General features: G+C 34.4%; 1 protein-coding gene across 6 annotated transcripts in view; it reads left to right on the plus strand.

Annotated features, from left to right (window-relative positions):
• Nucleotides 1-19,949, plus strand: part of TANC2 (tetratricopeptide repeat, ankyrin repeat and coiled-coil containing 2) — a 351,153-nt gene that overhangs the window by 36,910 nt on the left and 294,294 nt on the right. For all 6 annotated transcript variants that reach the window (XM_061174771.1, XM_061174772.1, XM_061174774.1 and 3 more), the window contains exon 2: nt 836-929. In XM_061174771.1, coding sequence (XP_061030754.1) covers nt 863-929 — 67 coding nt within the window. In that variant the 5' untranslated portion in view covers nt 836-862. The remainder of the gene's footprint in view (nt 1-835; nt 930-19,949) is intronic.

Raw genomic sequence — 19,949 nt, forward strand, 5'->3', positions numbered from 1 at the left:
CTTTAATTTCTCTGTGCTTTGGTTCAGAGATTTTCTGTTAACCTCTGTTCTAATTCACATTTGCTCTGTTCAATCTGCTGCAGGTGCCAAGTACTGACACTTGGGAAATTTTGCTGTGCAGAGCAAGGATATAGGAGCAGTAATTGGTCCTTGTGGGAATACAGAGAGGGACTTACTTATTTGTTTTTGGTTAGGACATACTAGCATGTTTATGTTATGACTGGAATGATTCAGTAGAGAGAAAAAAATTAAAGCTGCATGAAAGAGAAAAGGAAGATGATTTTTAGATAAAAGTTCTTGAGGTGAGAGAGGACATAATCCAAAGCACAATTAGCAGAATTTTCCTTTGATAGGAGTGGGACATATAGAGGTTAGTAGTATATCTGTATACTGATATACTCATATATATTAGTAGTCTTGTGAGATGGAATTCTGGCTTGACCAATGGGAAATAGGCATCTATTCTTAAGTTCTGAACTCTTAAACTTTGGGTGTGTGTATTGAGCATGTGGGAAAATTGTCCAAGAAATGGAGAGCCTGGTGGAAGGGTAAACTGTATTTATACCTACCTAATTGTTTTCTATTTCTGTGTACCCTCAGTGATGTCTACCTTTGTCTCTTAGGGTACTCAAAGTATTATAGTATATTTTTAAGAAACAACATAAATGTTTAATTAAATTATTTAAATAAGTGTTTTTCTCATGTAGTTAAAATTTCTGTACTATATATTTAAACAGAGTAGTTAATTCCTTATAGCACATTTAAAATTAATTCTTAATAGTATTTTGAATAGAAAACCAAGTTTTCTAACGTTTTCCCACATTTTCTTTTACAGTTTTGTGAACACTAGAATAGCACAACCATGTTTCGGAATAGTCTCAAGATGCTTCTTACTGGAGGGAAATCAAGTCGTAAGAACAGATCAAGTGGTGAGTGACTGCTACATTTATTCTGTGTGATGTTTTAGAAAAGAAAGTTCTCTTAGGGATCTGAATTAGTGCTACAACACTTATATATTTATTTATTAAATGGCTTATTTAATTTAGAAAAAAAGAAAGTGTACATTCCTATAGGCTGTCAGACTCTTTATTAAGAGGAACACTTGATGAACACTCATCAGGAATAGTCAGGTAAAGGAAGAGTTATGAAAGAAAAATAATTTTTTCTAATATATGAGAGTATAATGCTTCTGTGAACTATGTATTAAAGACTTTCTAGACCTAAATTTACTTTTGAATTAACATGTGAAATTATTTCAGTCCTAGATACTCTTTGGGGAATGAGACTAAAAATAATAGAAACTGTCCTCAAAGGGTTATACAGAAAGTGAAATATAAGTTGAACATTTTTCTAGTCATTAAAATAAAGATTTTTTTAAAAAAACAAGAGTGTAATTCTTAGGCTTTTAAGGTAAAAACAAACCAAAACTGTATAGATACTTTTTTGGGAGAAATGTTGAAGATTAATGTACTAAATGTTTGTTTTCTGCAAATGGGTTGTTGGTATTTATCATGTTCTTTTTTTTTTTTTTAATTTATTTATTTATTTTTGCTGTGTTGGGTCTTCGTTTCTGTGCGAGGGCTTTCTCTAGTTGCGGCGAGTGGGGGGCCACTCTTCATCGCGGTGCGCGGGCCTCTCACTGTCGTGGCCTCTCTTGCTGCAGAGCACAGGCTTCAGACGCGCAGGCTCAGTAGTTGTGGCTCACGGGCCCAGTTGCTCCGTGGCATGTGGGATCTTCCCAGACCAGGGCTCGAACCCGTGTCCCCTGCATTAGCAGGCAGATTCTCAACCACTGCGCCACCAGGGACGCCCTATCATGTTCTTTTCTTTAATTGAAGTATAGTTGATTTACAATATTGTGTTAGTTTCAGGTGTGCATCATAGCGATTCAGTATTTTTGCAGATTATATTCCATTATAGGTTATTATAAGATAATGGATATAATCCCCTGGGCTATATAGTATATCCTTGTTGCTATTATATCCTTTTAATCTTTTCAATTTCCTAATTTTTATGCATTTTACAAGTTTTCATAAGTAGTATTATGTTCATTATCATTCTCTTCAAAATGTTTTTTAGCTCTCTTTGTGATTTCTTCTTGATCCATAGGTATTTAAAGTATAATTGTTAATTTCCAAACAGTTGATGATTTCCTGGTTATCTTATTATTAACTTAGCTTAATTGTACTCTTATCAGAGAACCTATCCTGTATTTTATTCTTTTCATATTTATTGAGATTTCCCTTACAGCTCAGCATATGATCAATTTAGTCTAATGTTCTAGATGCACCAAATAATGTAGATTCTGCAGTTATTGGGTGTAGTGTGGGTCAGTTTTTGTTAATGGTAGTCCTCAAACGTTTTATATCCTAACTAATTTTTTAAAAATTATTTACTGAGAAAGGTGTGATTAAATCTCACACTATGATTGTAGAATTGTCTGTATTTGAAAGATATCTTATTAGATGCATTGAAATTTAGACTTACTATATCTTCCTGGTGAATTAACTGTTTTACCATGACAAAATGTCCCTCTGTATTTTTAATAATGCCTTTTGTTTGAAAGTTGACTTTGTCTAATGTTAGTATAGCTATACTAGCTTTCTTTTGATTAGTATTTATAAGGTATAATTTGTTCCATTCTTTTATTTTCAACATATATATATGGTTATACTGTTAATAGCACATAGTTGAATTTTCTTTTCTTATTCATTCAGACAAGTTTTTCTCTTAAGGGAGATGTTGGTTCATCTACAGTGATTCAACCAGTGATATATTTGGGTTTAAATATAACATATTGCTGTGTGTTTTGTGCTTGTCCTGACTGTTCTGTGCTTTTTCTCTCTCCTTTATTGCTTTATTTTGGATTGATCAAAAGATTTTTTATATTCCACATCTCTCCTAATTGACTTGGAGATTATATACTCTTATTAATTCATTCAGTGGTTAAAGATTAAAACATCAATCAAAGTTTGGTATCAATTGGTACTTTTACCCCCTTCCTGGACAATGGAAGAGCCTTATAATCTTTACACCTATATGTATTTAAACACCACAAGACATTATTATTGTTTTATGCAGTCACTGTTGTTTGGGTTTATTCACATATTTGACATTTTCATTGATATTCGTTCCCTCCTGCTTCCTTCACTTTCTAGATGGGATCACCAAATTTCTTTTTGTTTGTAGAACACCCTTTAAAATTTCCTTTAGTTGGGATCTTGATGTGGTGATTTTACTTTGTGTTTAGTTATCTGAAAGTGTCTTTATTTTGCCTTTATTTTTGTAGGATGTTTTTGCTGGGAGTGGAATTATAGGTTGGCAGTTATTTTCTTTCAGCACTTTGAAATATTGTTCATTGTCTTCTGGCTTCTTGAATTATTTCTGGTGAAAAGTCAACTGTCAGTCTAATTGCTCCCTCTTTAAAGGCAATCTGTCGTTTTTCTCTTTGTTTTTAGTTTTCTACATTTACATTGATGTGCCTAGGAGTGGTTTTCTTTTTAATCTGTCTTTGTTTCTCTTTTATTTATTTATGTTTGTAGGGTTTTTTGAATCTGTGGCTTGATGACTTTCATCAGTTTTGGAAAGCTATTACTCATTATCTCTTCAAATTTTATTTTTTTCCCCTTTTTCTCTTTCTCCTTTCTTTCTAGGACTCCAGTTATGCATTTGATAGACTACATGCGTGTCATCTATGTCTCTTACACTCTCTTTCTATTCGTTTGTCTCTATATGCTTTATGTTGGATATTTTCTTTTTATCTATCTTATAGTTCACTAATGCACTCTTCATTGGTATATAATCTGCTCTTAACCACATTCAGTTCTTAATTTTAGTTTTTGTATATTTCAGTTCTAGAACTTCCATTTGCTTTAAAAATTTTTTTTTTTAATTTGGAAATACCTTTTTTTTATTAATTTTTTTTGGCTACGCCGTGTGGCTTGCAGGATCCTTGTTCCCCGAGCCGGGATTGAACCCAGGCCCTTGGCAGTGAAAGCACAGAGTTCTAACCACTGGACCTCCAGGAAATTCCCAAAATTTGGAAATAATTTTAAGCTTACTGAAAGGTTGCAGCAGTAGTACAAAGAACTCCATATACCCTTGCACAGATTCATGAACTTTTCACCACACTTGTTTGATCATTCTCTCTCTATAAGTACACACGCACAGTGTCTCCATTTCTCCCCTACTTCACCCTTTCTCTCTCACTCACTCTTTTTTAAATCACTTGAGGGTGGGTTAAATACATCATGCCGCTTTACTCCTAAAAATTTCAACGGGTATTTCTTAAGGAAATTCTTTTTTATACCACAGTCCAGTTATCAACCTCAAGCGGTTTAAGATTGATATAATACTTTTATCCAATCTACCATCTATTCTCCAAATTTTGTCAGTTTACCTAGTAATTTTTTAAAAAAGAATTTTCCCCCTTCGTTTCCAAGATCCAGTTTAGAATAAGGTATTATATTACTTGTTATGTCTTTTTACTCTCATTTAATTTGAAACAGTTTCTCAGCCTTTCTTGACATGTTTGAAGAATAACTAGAATGCTCCTAATTTTATATTTGTTCTGATTTTTTTTAAATGATTAGATTCAGGGTATGTTTCTGTGGTCTGAATGTTACATATGTTCTTTTCTTCTTGGGTTATCACAGCTGGAGGCACATAATGTCCATCTGTCACTCATTAGTGATTTTGATGACCAAATCAGTGTACTGTCCAGTTTCTCTGCTATATAGATACTAATTTTCCCCTTTCAACTTAAAAACAGTCTGCAGGTAGACACCATTAGGTTCTTTTTAGTTTTTTCTGTTCTTTGTCAGTACTATTCTCAATCTTGTCTCTTATCTTTTATAAATATAGACCTACTATATTTATGTCTATATTTTTCTGTCTAACTCTAAATGTGTCCGTTTCTGTTGGTTTTTACTAATAATTTTATTTCCTCCTATGCCTCTTTTTTTTTTTTTTCCATGAGCTTTTCATTTTGGGTTAATTTTAGTTTTACAGAAAAGTTGCAAAGATAGTACAGAGAATTTCTGTATATCCTTTACCTAATTTTCCCAACTGTTACATCTTATATTACCATGGTGCATTTGTCAAAACTAAGAAACCAACATTGGTATATTGCTATTAACTAAACTCCACACTTTTATTTGGATTTCATTAGCTTTTTCATTAAACTCCTCATTGTGTTCCAGAATTGAATCCAGAGAACTACATTGCATTTAGGTATTGTATCTCCCCAGACATTAACTGGATTTAGCAGAAGACGAATAATAGTTGACGTCACCCCACTGGTCACTTTTTGAAAGACGCACACACGCACGCACACAGAGTAACTCATACACGTCAGAGATCCAAGCTGCCTCCACATTTGACACTTAAAGAAATGGTTTATCCAAAATTTATTTTCAGGTCAAGAACTATGATATCCTTAGACACCTACAGTTGTTCACTTTTAACACCAGCAGTAGGATTTTCTATCACTTCACAACAACTAATCCATATAAAATAACTAGTAGAAAACAGTAAAGCCATATTAAGATGCAGATGCTGGGTAGACTTTTTGCCTTGAGTACCAGGTGAGTGATTTATTTCCACATACTACCCTTATTAGAGGTAGGCACCAAATTTGTGCATTAGCAAAATTACAAATTATTGTATCCTAGACTTCTGAGTAATTACTGCTTTAGTAACAATCATATTATTAAATCCATATATGTCAAGGTTCTACTGTATTATTAAAGCTTATTATTTTGATTTACTAGGTATTTAATTATGTCAGTAATGATTTTGGGGGGTCTTATTCTAGTGTTTATTCTTCTCCATGGCTTTTCGTGTAAAATGTTTATAATTTAGAGTAGTTGTAAGTTAGAGTAGTTATAAAAATAGTGATTTGTATTATATATGGCCAGAATTTATAGAGAAGCAGTATTTTTTTTTCAAATATACTCTAGGACAAGAATTCCAAAGCAAGAATAAATTTGATATTTAAAGAAAAAGTATGTATGTGGGATGATATCATTAATGTTTTCATCATTACAGTTTTTTTCTTTAATCATTAATGAATAATTGGGTGGGTACTTTATTCTTTATATTAACTTTTGGCTCATGGCTTATTTTTTTTTTTTTTTAATTTTTATTTATTTGTTTTATTTTTTTTATTTATGGCTTGTGTTGGGTCTTCGTTTCTGTGCGAGGGCTTTCTCTAGTTGCGGCAAGCGGGGGCCACTCTTCATCGCGGTGCGCGGGCCTTTCACTATCGTGGCCTCTCTTGTTGAGGAGCACAGGCTCCAGACGCGCAGGCTCAGTAATTGTGGCTCACGGGCCTAGTCGCTCCGCGGCATGTGGGATCTTCCCAGGCCAGGGCTCGAACCCGTGTCCCCTGCATTGGCAGGCAGATTCTCAACCACTGCGCCACCAGGGAAGCCCCTCATGGCTTATTTTTAAAATTAGTAAGGTAAGTTTTCTCATGGCATAATCATTTTTTTGTTTTATTTTAGGGAACCAATTTAGTTTTTAGTTTGAAAAGCACTTGTAATAAAGGAAATTGACTGTTCTAATTTGTCCTTTAAATAGTTGATCTCAACTCTTGTGTGGGGCACTAGGTAAATATTTAACGGAAATAGATTTTATATCAAGTAATAACAAATGAATTTTCTCAGGCAAAGTTTTCCCTCTAAGGATATGTGAATATCAGCTTTGAATTTTATAGCTTAATTCAGTTTTATGATGTGAAAATTGTTTCTGATGTACATAGGACTTGGAACTCTTGTTTTGTGAAAAGACAACTGTGTGGCTCTTTTGAATTATGAGTTATAAAGAAATGATGTGTGTTTTTATGTTTTCTAAAAATTAAATGTTTATATATATTTTTCTTAACTGTTGTTTTTATTATTTAAAATCATGCAAGTAATTAGTAAAAGTTCCAATATGTTTCTTTGATATAACTAATGCCACTATTTGGTATCATTGTATCATTGTTTTGGTAAACCATCATTCAGGTATGAGGAGGGCAAAATACTGTCAATTTCAGATATTCAAGAACTCAGGAAGTATAGTACCCTTAATATAACACAGCCATTGGGAGAAAAAAATATCTTGAGGCTGTCTCCTACCAAAATAAAAAATAAATGTGAGGAAAGAAGGAGATGCAGAAAGAAAAGTGAGCAAAGTAAGTAAAACTTACAGTTAAATATAAATAATTCCTGATTGTGTACTACAACAGTAGAATTTGTTCCAGGAATGCAAAGATGTTTCTATATCAGAAAATCAACGTAAGTTTTTTACTTAGAAAAAAAATTTAAAACCACATTATCATATCATTATATTCTGAAAAAGCATTTTATAAATCTGAGCAGCCATTAAAAGCATTAAAATAGAAAAAGGATACTTTAAATGTAATAAAGAGTATTCACCAAATCTAACAGCCAGCATCATTCTAAACAAAGAAATGGATCAGCCATTTTCATTAAAACAGAAACATGATAGAGATTTCTCCTATTACCACTCTTTTTCAAAATTGTTTGGAAGGTTCTAGTATACAATAAAGACAAGAAAACAAAGTGACTAATATAAATATTGGAAAAGACAAGACAGTGTCATTTTTATTTTTAAGCAAGGTAAAAACCCCAGAGAATCCAGTAAATACTTACTAGAAATAATAATGTAATTTGGCAAGGTGGTTAGCACTTTTAGCCCTACCAATATTTCCTGATTAGAAATGTAAATGAGAAAAAAGTTACATTCACAATGATAACAGCCATCAAATTCTCAGGAATAGATTTGACAAGAAACCTTATTGAAGTGTGTAAGACTTGGACTAATGGAAAGACATATCATGCTTCTGGATTTACACATAAATTTGTTTCAGTTCCATTCAGGAAACAGCAGGTTCATTTTCAGTTGGGTAAAATAACTTTAAAATTCTATGGAAGAATAAATGAAAATAAGTATGAAAAGGAATAATTGATTTTGGTCAGGGTATGACTTACAAGATATTAAAACTAGCTGTAAATACTTGGTTACATAGGCACATAGGCTAGACATATGTCTAGGAAAGAGAGCAAAGAAAACCATGGCATTACTGAGGCAAGAGCATTATTGCCACTTCATTTTGTGGCGCTGTCCAACACATTGTAGGACACAAATGCCATTATGAACAAAAGATACATTCTAAATTTGGGAACAGCCAGAGGCTGTCTTTGATTTAGACTTAAACTAGGGATAGAATGGAGGTGTTAGAGCTTATGTTTTCTGGCATCATTGTATTACCTTTAATGCTTGGGGCACTGATTCTTCTGTGATGTTTTGTGACTTGTTCATGGTGGATCATTTCCGATGTGTTTTCTAAGTTTGTTTATAAGCTCATCTCAGGCAGGAATTGTTTTCTGTGAGGATCCTGTACTGTTAGTTATTGTAATGGTCTCTTGCTAGGCACTGCACTGGTATCATAGGCCATGGACTGATTTTTTTTAAGTTTTTTATTGTGGTAAATATATATAACATAAAGTTCACCATTTTAACCATTTTTAATTGTACAATTTATTGGCATTAATTACATTCACCATGTTTTGCAACCACCACCACTATTTCCCCAAATTTTTCATTACCCCAAGCACAAACTCTGTACCCATTAGGCAGTAACTCCTCATTTCCTCCTCTCCCCAGCCCCAATAACCTCGAATCTTTCTGTCTCTGTGAATTTGCCTTTTCTAGATATTTCATGTAAGTGTAATCATACTATTTTGTCCTTTTGTATGTAGCTTATTTCACCTAGCATAATGTTTTCAAGGTTCATTCCTGTTGTAGCATGTATCAGAAGTTCATTCCTTTTTATGACTGAATACTATTCCTTTGTATGTGTATGCCACATTTTGTTTATCCATTCATCTGTTGATAGACACTGGGTTATTTCCATCTGAATAATGCTGCTCTGAGCATTGTCATACAAGTATCTGTTTGAGTCTCTGTTTTCAGTTTTTGGGGAGAATATATCTAGGAGTGGAATTGCTGGTCATATGGGGAAATGTACAGGGTTTTGTGTGAACATGTGCTTTCATTTCTTTGGGGTAAATGTCCAGGGGTACAGTTGCCAGGACGTATTTTAGTTGCATGTTTAGTTTTTAAAGAAAGTGCCATCTCTTTCAGAGTGTCTATACCATTTTACATTCACACCAGCAATGTGTAAGTAATCCAGTTTCTCCTCATCCTTGCCAGCATTTGGTGTTGTCACTATTTTAATTTTAATTATTTTGATAAGTGTGTATTGGTATCTCATTGTGGTTTAATTTTCATTTCCCTAGTGGCTAAATGATACTGATCATCTTTTCATGTGCTTATTTGCCTTCTGTATGTCTTCTTTGGTGAAACATCTCTTCATGTCTTTTGGCTGTCTTCTAATTGGGCTGTGTGTGTGTGTTTGTGTGTGTGTGTGTGTGTGTGTGTGTATGTGTGTGTGTGTATTAAGTTTTGAGAGCTCTTTATGTATTCTAGCCTTTGTCAGATATGTTGTTTGCCAATATTTTCTCCCAGCCTATTGATTGTCTTTCTATCCCCTTAGCAGGGTCTTTTGTAAAGTTTTTAATATTTATGAAGTCCAGTTCATTGTTTTACTTTTATAGATCATGATTTGGTTTCTGTCAACAGATGTTTATTCATTAATCACTAAGTACTGGGTAGTGTACTGGTTGCCTGATATTTGAGTTTGAGTTAATTTCTCTTTAACCACTTCATGAGCAAAAATCAGTCCATCTGTGAAAATAGGGCACTTTGTTAGAAGCATTTGTTATTGGCATTCCCTCCGCCCTCCTCACCACCACCAACTGGGCATTGAAATTAATTAAAATCTTCATTGCTGTCTGAATAGTGAATGTTCATAATAAAATGTTCAAAGAAATATGTACAATAGCATTCATGTAAATATACTTTGCTATAAAAATATCTTTTTCCTTCCAGGGACAGTAAGTTTTATTTCACTAGTAAACCATGAAATTACAGCATAAGCTTTTCAAGGGTTTTTACCTTTTCTGTACCCTGTTCTAACAAATTTGGTTAGAAAACATACTCCTGTTTAATATGAGGAAAGGATTTTACTTATTTAATTGTAGAGCTATAGCATCTTTTGTAATAAAACCCAAACCTGTCATATTTTTATTGACTGCTGTTTCCCTTTCTATTCTCTGCCCATCTATTTGCCCAATTTGTGTTTGTCAGTTGAGATATTTACTCTTTATGAAATTCGTTTGTCCTTGCCAATTAAGATAGGCTGTCATAGAACTTGAGGGGAAAAGTCATTAGAGGAAGTGACAGAGTGTGGCTGTGTTAAAAAGAAGAAGGATTCTTATTCGGTGGTGGGCTGTGAAAATGAACATGACTGGAGAGTGAAAAAAGTGGTGAGAGCCTTGAAATTGCATTTTGAAACATATCTGATTTGACTGGTTTTATTTATATTTCAGGTATTTGTGGTGGTTTAGCAATTAAACTAATAGCACTTCTCATCAGATAGACACATACACTTGCACTCATGTTTTCACCTCTATTTCCAGTTTTATTTTTATCCTATTTATTCAGAGTTGTTTGAGTTATGCTAACTTCACAAGATGAATTGTCATGGTTTCATCTTTTACGGTGCTTCATGTATCATATAAATTATTTATTCCTTGAAAGTTTAGTGGAACTCAGACATAAAAATGGCTAGCCTGAGCTTTTTGGGGGTTTTTTAGGTAGTTTTTTGACAGTATTTTCTATTTTATTTTCATCAGTGTAATTAGGTTTCCTTCAGGCAATTTGGATAATTTATTGTTTTCCTAGAAAATGTCCATTTCATTGAGATTTTAAAATTTATTTGTATAAAGTTATAAATATTGTGTTCATTTGAGTTTAATTCAGTTTCTCCTAATATTGAATGTTTTTATATTTTCTGTCTCTTAGCTTTGAGGCTTATCTATTTTATTAGCTTTTTCAGAAGATCCAACTCTTGATTTTACTAATTTTCTGTTTATTTTTCTTCTCATTTACATTATGAATTTTCTATGATATAGCTTATGCTGTATTCCATAAATTTTGATATATAGTATTCTCAATATTAACTTTTTACATAGTATGATTTTACTGGAACATAGCCACACCCATTCATGATAGAGACTGTACAGCCCACACTCCTAAAATACTTACGATCTGACCCTGTGAGAAAAAGTTTGCCAACTTTTGCTTTAAAACATTGAGGGTTTTGTTTTTTTATTTTTGGTTTTTTTTGGCTGTATTTTGATCAGATCTTATAACTATCTAATGGATGCTAGAAAACAAAATGTATTTTCTTTTTATAGGGCAAAGTTTGCTATATTTCCTAAGTAAACTTTACTGCTTTTTTTAGCTACTGTATGTTAATGTTTTGCTTAGTTGAGCTTCTGATACTTTGGCCTTAAATCTATCTAGATTTTGTATTTAAGGTGTATCTCTTGTTGTAAATATGTAGTTTTGTCTTGTTGAATCCAATCTGATTTTCTGTTTTTAAATGGTATATTCAGTCCATTTACATTGACTATATAACTGTTGATGTGATTTGGTTTCAGTTTCTCATCTTGCTCTTTGTTTCTTTTGCATTCATGTGTCCCTCGTTCTTTTTTTTCCCCTGTTCCCTGTCTTTTTTAGAATTTATGAAATATTTTAAATTCTGTTTTCTTGGCCTTTTAGCTATACCTTCTTGGATTTTTTAAAAAAGAGACTGTGTAAAGGATTACCATATGCATCTTTAACTTTTTATGGTTTAACTTGAAATTTTATTCTACTACTCTGTGAGCACTGTAAGGACTTTAGGATATTTAATTCTATTTATATCCCACTTTTTGTTGTCCTGTATTTTACTTCCACTGTAGTATTGATATATATCCCACAATACATTTGTTACTTTGAGTAGTCATTAGTCTTTAAGATGCTTTTTAAATGTCTTAAAAAATATTAACCCATATATTTCCTTCTTCTAGTATTCTTCATTCCGTCTTGTAAAATGGTGTTTTATCTGGGATAATTTTTTTTCACCCTGCAGAACTTCCTTTGCATTCTTGAGGTGTAGGTCACTGGCAGTGAATTATCTCAGCTTTCATTTATTCATAATGTTTTAATTTTACCTTCATTTTTGAAGGATATTTTCCCTGGGTATAAAATCTTAGATTGGCAGTTCTTTTCTTTCATCACTTTAAAGATGTTATTCTGTTATTTTTTGTTTCTGATAAGAAGTTGGCAATCATTCTCATTGTTTTTGCCTTTGAATGAAATGTGATTTATTTATTTTATTTAGTATGGCTGCTTAAAAAATTTCTTTATCTTGGCTGTTAGCATTTGGCTATGATATACCTAGGTGTATGCTTTTCTTTCTCTTACATTGTTTGGATTTTGGTGAGCTTCTTGAGTCTAAGTGTTGATGTCTATGATCAGTTGTGGAAAACCTTAGCCATTATTTCTTAAGGCATTTCTTCTATCCTTTTTTCATCTGTGTTTTGGAACTTTAGTTTGTACATTAGATTGTTTGATATTACCTAATGCATCTCAAACTGTTCTTTTTCTTTGTGTTTTTGGGTAATTTTTCCCCTTTGGTTAATTTATGTTGGCCTGTCTTCAGGTTTATTAATATTTTTCTGCTGAGTCCAGTCAGCTTTTAAGCCCAGTCAGTTAATTCTTAATTTAGATAGTGTTTTTTAGTTACAGAATGTTCATTTTGTTCTTTTAAAGATAGTTCATTTCTCTTTTGAAATTTTTAATCTTTTCATCTGTTTTTTCTGTTTTTAACCTCCTTTTTTTACTTTTACATAATAGCTAAAAATAATAGTTTAATAGCTGATGTGTCTGCTAAGTCCTGCATTTAGGTCAGATGTGTATCTGCTTCTGTTAATTCTTTTGCTGCTTCACACATCTCATCATTTTTCTGCTGTTTATCAGACATTGTGTTTAAAAGATTTGTAGAGGCTAGAGTAAATAATATTTTTCCCTTGATGAAATAAAATTCATATTTTAAGGCAGGACAAGAAAAAATAAACATAAAATTCCCTCTCTGTGTTTGTTTGGGCCTTCTCCCTCCCTAATGTGCAGTGTGCATCTGCATTACGCATTACCCAGAGCTCCTCAAAGGTGGGAGTGCCTGCTCAACTGTAAAGGTAAATTTTTTTTTCTTCCTTCTGACGCTAGCAATGTAATTTTTAAAAAGAATAGTGTTCTTTCCCAGCTCTGTAGGGGTCATGGTGCCTTGCTGTTCGCTTTGTACATGTTTACCTGGACTGTGTATCCTTGGTGAACTGTATGTAAAATCAGTATATCATTTTGATGTATGATCCTTTGTCTCAAAAATGTATATGACTATGCCTTCAACTTCTAACAGGTGGAACAGTTCTCAGAGCTTTCTGAGAATCTGCTTCCTGGGTTATAATCCTCTGTTTGGCTTGAATAAAATTCTCTTTTTTCTTCTTAACTTGATAGTTAATTGAATTTTCGTCAACATGTAGAGAGGGAAAGCTTTTTCCTATGTCAGACAGCTATGGTGAGGGTCTGCTCTCTCTTGGACCTGATGGAGGGTTGAGGTGGATAAGGGCTAGGTTGCAGTTTAGTTTGTCTCAGTTCACATGTGTTTCAGATGTCTAGGTTGAGGTCTGTTCTGTGTGTATGTCAGTCCTCTCCCTTTAGCAGGACTCTGGGATCTAAGTATCATCTCATTATGAGATCTTGCTCAACATTATTGTCAAGCTTCCAGTCTCCCGGATTGTTGTCTCCCTGAATTTGGTAGAAGTCTTGTGTGGAGTATCAGTGGGCAGGGAGAACTAGCTTTGAATTTGGGGTTCCTTCACTTTCTATACCAGGAGTTGACAACCCATGGCCTCCAGGCTAAATCTGGCCTACCACCTGCTTTTGTAGGTAGAATTTTGTGTGGACATAACCATAATCATTTGTTTATGTGTTGTCTGTGTCTGCTTTCATGCTATGAGAGCAGAATTCTATACTTGGGAAAGAGACTAAAATATTTACTATTTGGCCCATTCTGGACAAATTTGGTGGTCGTTAAAAAAATTTGCTGATTTCTCTTTTTTCCCATATTTTTGTTCTTTTTATTTTTTAATTTATTTCTTTAATTTATTTTTGTTGAAGTATAGTTGATTTATAATATTGTGTTATTTCAGGTGTACTTGCCTATGGTAGACCAGTCTTCCTCTTACTGCCCATGCTTTGACTTAGTAAATGGCTTTAGTGATCTTAAATCAACTTCATCATATTATATCAGTCCTAATCTTAGAACCCTGCAATAGATTTCAGTAGGTTTTAGAATAAAGTTTAAAGTCTTTCACTAAGCTTATAGAGCCCTTGGGACTTCCCTGGCCGTCCAGTGGTTAAGACTCCGCACTCCCAATGCAAGGGGCCCCGGTTCGATCCCTGGTTGGGGAACTTGATCCCACATGCTGCAACGAAGAGCCTGCATGCCGCAACTAAAGGATCCTGCGTGTCGCAACTAAGACCCAGTGCAGCCAAATAAATAAATAAATAAATATTAAAAAAAAAAAAGCTTAGAGAGCCCTTGATAATATAAACACTGCCTGCCTCCCCACTCGCCTTCTTCTTTTTTTTTTAATAGATTTTTTTTTTTAGAGCACTAAGGTTCATGGCAATATTGAGGGACAGATACAGAGATTTCCCATGTACCATCTGCCCCTCACATGCATACAGCTTTCTTTTTTTAATAGTCACTGGTCTTTCTTTTCAGTCTTCTCACCAGTCTTCCTTCTCAGTCCCCACCACATTCAAACTCCATCCAGTTACCCTTTCTATCCTTATTGCACATATCACTCTTTGAGGTATTTTACTTTGTTTGCATGGTTTTATTTATTGTTTGCATTCCTTAATAAATGTAAGTCTTACAAATTCACTGACTGTATTATTCCCAGAATCAGGAAGAGTGCCTGGAAATTAGTAGATCAATAAATATTTGTTGAACGAATGAATAAATATACTGTTTTCTCTGACTCACCAGCACTTGCCCTACTCTCATCCTGCTGCCATCTTAATTTTCTTAATTAGAAAATTCTTAGCTTGGCACCTGACCTTACCTAACTTCTAGCCTTATTCCCTATAACTCTTACTCAGAAACTTTCTACTTTATCCAAGTCGATCTTCTTAATGCTTTATATTTTCTGTGACCCTTTGATCATGACATTCACCCTGTCTGGAATAAACTTGCCATTTATACTTAAGTCACCTCTTTAAATACTACCCAGTCAATCATTAAAGTCCAGCTTATATCTTATTCAGGTTCACAATGATCACTCTTGTGTCTCATGTACTGTAGTGTTTATTCCTAATGTGAAACTTAATAATGTAATGCCTTTTATTGCATATAAACTTTCTAGAAATGCTTCCCTAATACAGTTTAACTATCCTAAGGGTAAGAAATGCTCACTGCCTTTTTACCCTCCATCAGTTCATACTGTCATTATATTTACATTTATATATCTATATTTCATTGAAAGAGAATGGAAGAGGTTATTTGGTTAAATTTCTTGTCTTCGATAAAACATGTATTGAGTAACAGTTACCTTACATTCGCATGTGTTCTATGGTTCACAAAAGGAAAAGACTTTAACGTGTTATTACCTCATTTAATCTGTATAGCAAATACCACTCCATTTTACTGATGAGAGATAAAAAGACTTGCCCAAGATAAAAAGACTTTCCCAAGTATCTATAGCTAGTAGACAGCCATAGGAGTAGAAGCAATTGAATTCTCACTCTTCATATATTGCTCTCTGAGTAAATGAGACAATTAGTAACAGAATTAAGTCTAAATTGAGATCTGAACACTACTAAATGTCTTTTATTTGAAGTAGCGAGTCAGTTTTTAACAGATCTTAGGTTGCTAATGATTGTACCAAAACAGAAAGTAGCCAAGAGTTTGGTGACTTCTTTTGGTAGTTGAGAGAGATTTTATTTTAAACTGCATGCATTTTTGCTCTCTGATTTTTTTTTTGCTCTCTCATTTTTTCTGATTGTTTTTCATGAAAACATTTTAAATATGGGTACCAATTATACATTGTGAGTTGATAATTTATAACTATGATACTAATTTTATTTCTGTAACAAATATGGTTTTACTTCCCTCAGATGAATCTGTGGTATATGTACATAAAGAAATAAAACTTAGAAAAATATTTTGTTCATCTCTGTATAAAGTTGATTCAGATTTAGCATGCATTTATTGGATATTACATTTCTTGCACTATATTAAACACTTTAATCAAACACTCATTTATTACTCAGTCTACATTAATGTGAAATATGTGTAATATGTGAAAATTGTGGGATGATTTCCTTTTTGCTCACTAAAGATTTTATTTTAGGGAGCCTATAGTTTTGATTAGGAATGGTAAATATCATTTATGGCTATTGTAAAGCATTTAGGTAGTAGTCTGTGATCAGACCAAGAATGTTATTGGGAACAGAGACATCTCTTATCCATTTTTTTATCCTTGGTCATTGTTTCATAATAAATGTTTGTCACATAGCATGAATTTTCTTAAAAAGTTATAACATTATTTTGTCTTATGTTTTGTTATTCTTTTAAAAGTCAGATAAAACTGGTTTTGAATCATTTTAAAACAAATTAACGACCCTTTAAAATAGTGCTGTTTAATAGAACTTGATGTGATGATTGATATATTTTATAAATCTGCATCATCCAGTACTACAATGGAAGGAACTTATGACTGCCCCCAAATATGGTTCATTAAATCATTCCACCAAGATTTTTTTAGTGTTTACTGTGTATCAGTCATTGTGATACATGTTGGAAACAGTTGCTACTCCCAGGGAACTCAAAGTCTAATAGAGGAGAGAGCTTGCTAAACCAACAGTGACAACAGTTGGGTGATAGGCAGGGAGGAGAAGAGAATGCAAGTTGAACTTTGGAGGATAAGTATGCGTTAGGGGTCCACGTAGAGAAAGTCGCATTTGCCAGTAGATGAAGATAGGAGACTATATGGTGCATTCTAGCAACTACAAGAATTCTTGATTCCTGGAACCTAGGGTGAGTTAGAAAGTTGCTTAAAAAAAAAATGGACAGTTAATCGCACATCAGTTAATGCAGTGTCTTGTATGCCATGCTAAAGAGTTCAGATTATATCCTTAGAGCCTCAAGTGAGCCATTGCAGGATTTTAAACTGGTAAGTAAAGAAAGATTTTAACATCTAAACTCTGCTCCATATTTATTAAATTTGAGATTTCTAGAGGAAATAATAATTTTATGTTAAAATTTAAATTTGATTAGATTCTATAGTCATTTCTCTGGTCATTTTTATTTGCTCTTGTAACAGATTGGTTAGAATTACCAAAGATCCAATTTACAATGACTGAGATATGAAGGGGACTTATTAGTTCACATGATAAAGAATTTCGGAGGTGTGGTGATTATAGATAAGTTAATTCTGAAGCTCGATAGCATCATCAAGGACCCAATTTCTTTCCAACTTTCTGCCCTGCCATTTTTAGAATTTTGGTTATTCTTCTCAGGCTTATCCTGCATAGCTGCACGAGGACTGCCATACTTTCAACTTGTATATCCACACACAGCATTGTTCAAAGACTGGTAGAACAGCTGGCCCTTTCTTGGGTCCATATTTAAGATTAAGAAAAACTTTCCTGAAAGCTACCTCTCTCTCTCTCGCTCTCGCATTTGCCTCACGTCCCACTGGCCAAATTTTAGCACATAACCTTTCTTATACCAATTAATGGAATTGTAGCTGGTGTTCTTAAGATTCATTTTCTAATTAAAGTTTGGCTCTGAGGCTAGGGAGAGGACCAGCCTCCCTTGAAGCAAATACCAAAAATAAAATTGGGATTCTGTTAGTATGAAAGAAGGGATTGCACTGAACTTGATAGATTGGGTGTGGGCAACCAGAGGAGTCCACCACTTTGTTTTACTAACCTAGTTATGGGTTTTGTTTATTTTTAAAATTAGTGGTGTTTCCCATGCCAAGAGTTAGAAGGACAAGCCCATATTTGCCCCAAAATAGGAAAGACAGGACCTTCTTACATTTGTCAATAATACTAATATTTTGCTATGAAGTTTGCAGGTGATATAGAGCTGTTATGGTGTGACTCAATCTCTTTGAGTTTTATCCACTTTGAAAATCTTTAAAGACTTGGTTTCTGACCTGCAAGGTTGAGGACTGGGCCTTGAACCATAGGATTTTACTGTATGAGAGGCTTTGCCTGGGAAATAAACCCACCGATCATCTCAGAAGACAGATTTCTGTGATTGTTCTTGGCCAGGGGAATTCTTTTCTAGTCTAGAGTAGGAGTGGATGGGAGATTTGCTCTAAATTTTTTTCCTGAATATATATTTTTTTTTAAATAAATTTATTTATTTATTTATTTATTTATTTATTTTTTGCTGTGTTGAGTCTTCACTTCTGTGCGAGGGCTTTCTCTAGTTGCGGCGAGCGGGGGCCACTCTTCATCGCGGTGCGCGGACCTCTCACTATCGCGGCCTCTCTTGTTGCGGAGCACAGGCTCCAGAAGCGCAGGCTCAGTAGTTGTGGCTCACGGGCCCAGTTGCTCCGCGGCATGTGGGATCTTCCCAGACCAGGGCTCGAACCCGTGTCCCCTGCATTGGCAGGCGGATTTTCAACCACTGCACCACCAGGGAAGCCCCTGAATATTTTTTTTAAATGATAGGAAGCCTTTTTTTTTTTTAAATTAATTAATTTATTTGATGGCGTGGGGTTTTAGTTGCAGCAGGTGGGCTCCTTAGTTGCGGCTCGCCAGCTCCTTAGTTGTGGCACGCAGGCTCCTTAGTTGTGGCATGCGAACTCTTAATTGTGGCATGCATGTGGGGTCTAGTTCCCTGACCAGGGATCAAACCAAGGCCCCCTGCATTGGGAGCGCGGAGTCTTACCCACTACGCCACCAGGGAAGTCCCGATTGGAAGCCTTTTTGTGTCTGTAAGGGGCCAGGTCAAATATTTGGAACAGATTTGTCTGCTTTCTTGCTGTCACCTAACCACAAAAAACTTGGCTGCTTGAAAAAGGGGATGTTTACTGGGAGAAAGACAATATTGAATGAAAAATTAATTTTTTCAAAATAATGCCAAGCTTTACTTTTTTTTTTTTTTTTTCCAAGCTTTACTTTTTTGCTCTAAAAATTTACCTCAAGCCTCATTCTATTACCTCTGATATTTTTCATATCAGCCATTTCTTTACTCAGACTCTTGTGTTACTTTGCCATTCTTCTTTGTTCCTATCTTAGAGACTGATGGCCATACTGCTAGTAAATCTCCACTCTGTTAACCTTCCAATCACTTCATACTCTGAGGCTACAGTACTGTTAGATACTATTTAGATGCTTCTTTCCTTCCTCCCTCTCTGTGTTCTGTCTTTTCATCCCTGATTATATAGTGAGTGCCTGCTGTGGGCCAGGTAAAGTCCTGAGGGATACAGTTTACTTAGAGCTATAAGACATCGTCCCTATTAGATTTGACTATATGGTACGAGTAATCCAGTACTATTAAAATATAGTGTGAGAAGTATTAGGATAAAGTTCTGCACAGGATACTATTGGAGTACAGAGGAAGGACTCCATCTCAGTCTGGGAAATAGAACAATTCTTGGAGGAGGTAGTGGCTATTGTTGGACCTAACTAGTAGTTAGCCACTGTGATAAATGGAGAAAAGTAAGTTTCAGGCAGAGGATACAGCAAATACAAAGGCATGAAGTTGTGAGAGAGCTTGACAATTAGCAGATGGAATGAGCATTGGTAAAGGGCAGTTTGCAGAAAGGGTGTGTGTGTGATGGTGGGCAGGCAATATGTCATCCTTAGGAGTGATTGCAACAGCAACCAGGGGAGAGTGATGAGAGCCTAAAATAAGAGGATGGCAGTGGGGATGGAGGGATGTCAAGAAAGAATCAACTGAACTT

This window comes from Eubalaena glacialis, chromosome 19 (assembly GCF_028564815.1).
Source record: "Eubalaena glacialis isolate mEubGla1 chromosome 19, mEubGla1.1.hap2.+ XY, whole genome shotgun sequence".
NCBI classification, from domain to species: domain Eukaryota; kingdom Metazoa; phylum Chordata; class Mammalia; order Artiodactyla; family Balaenidae; genus Eubalaena; species Eubalaena glacialis.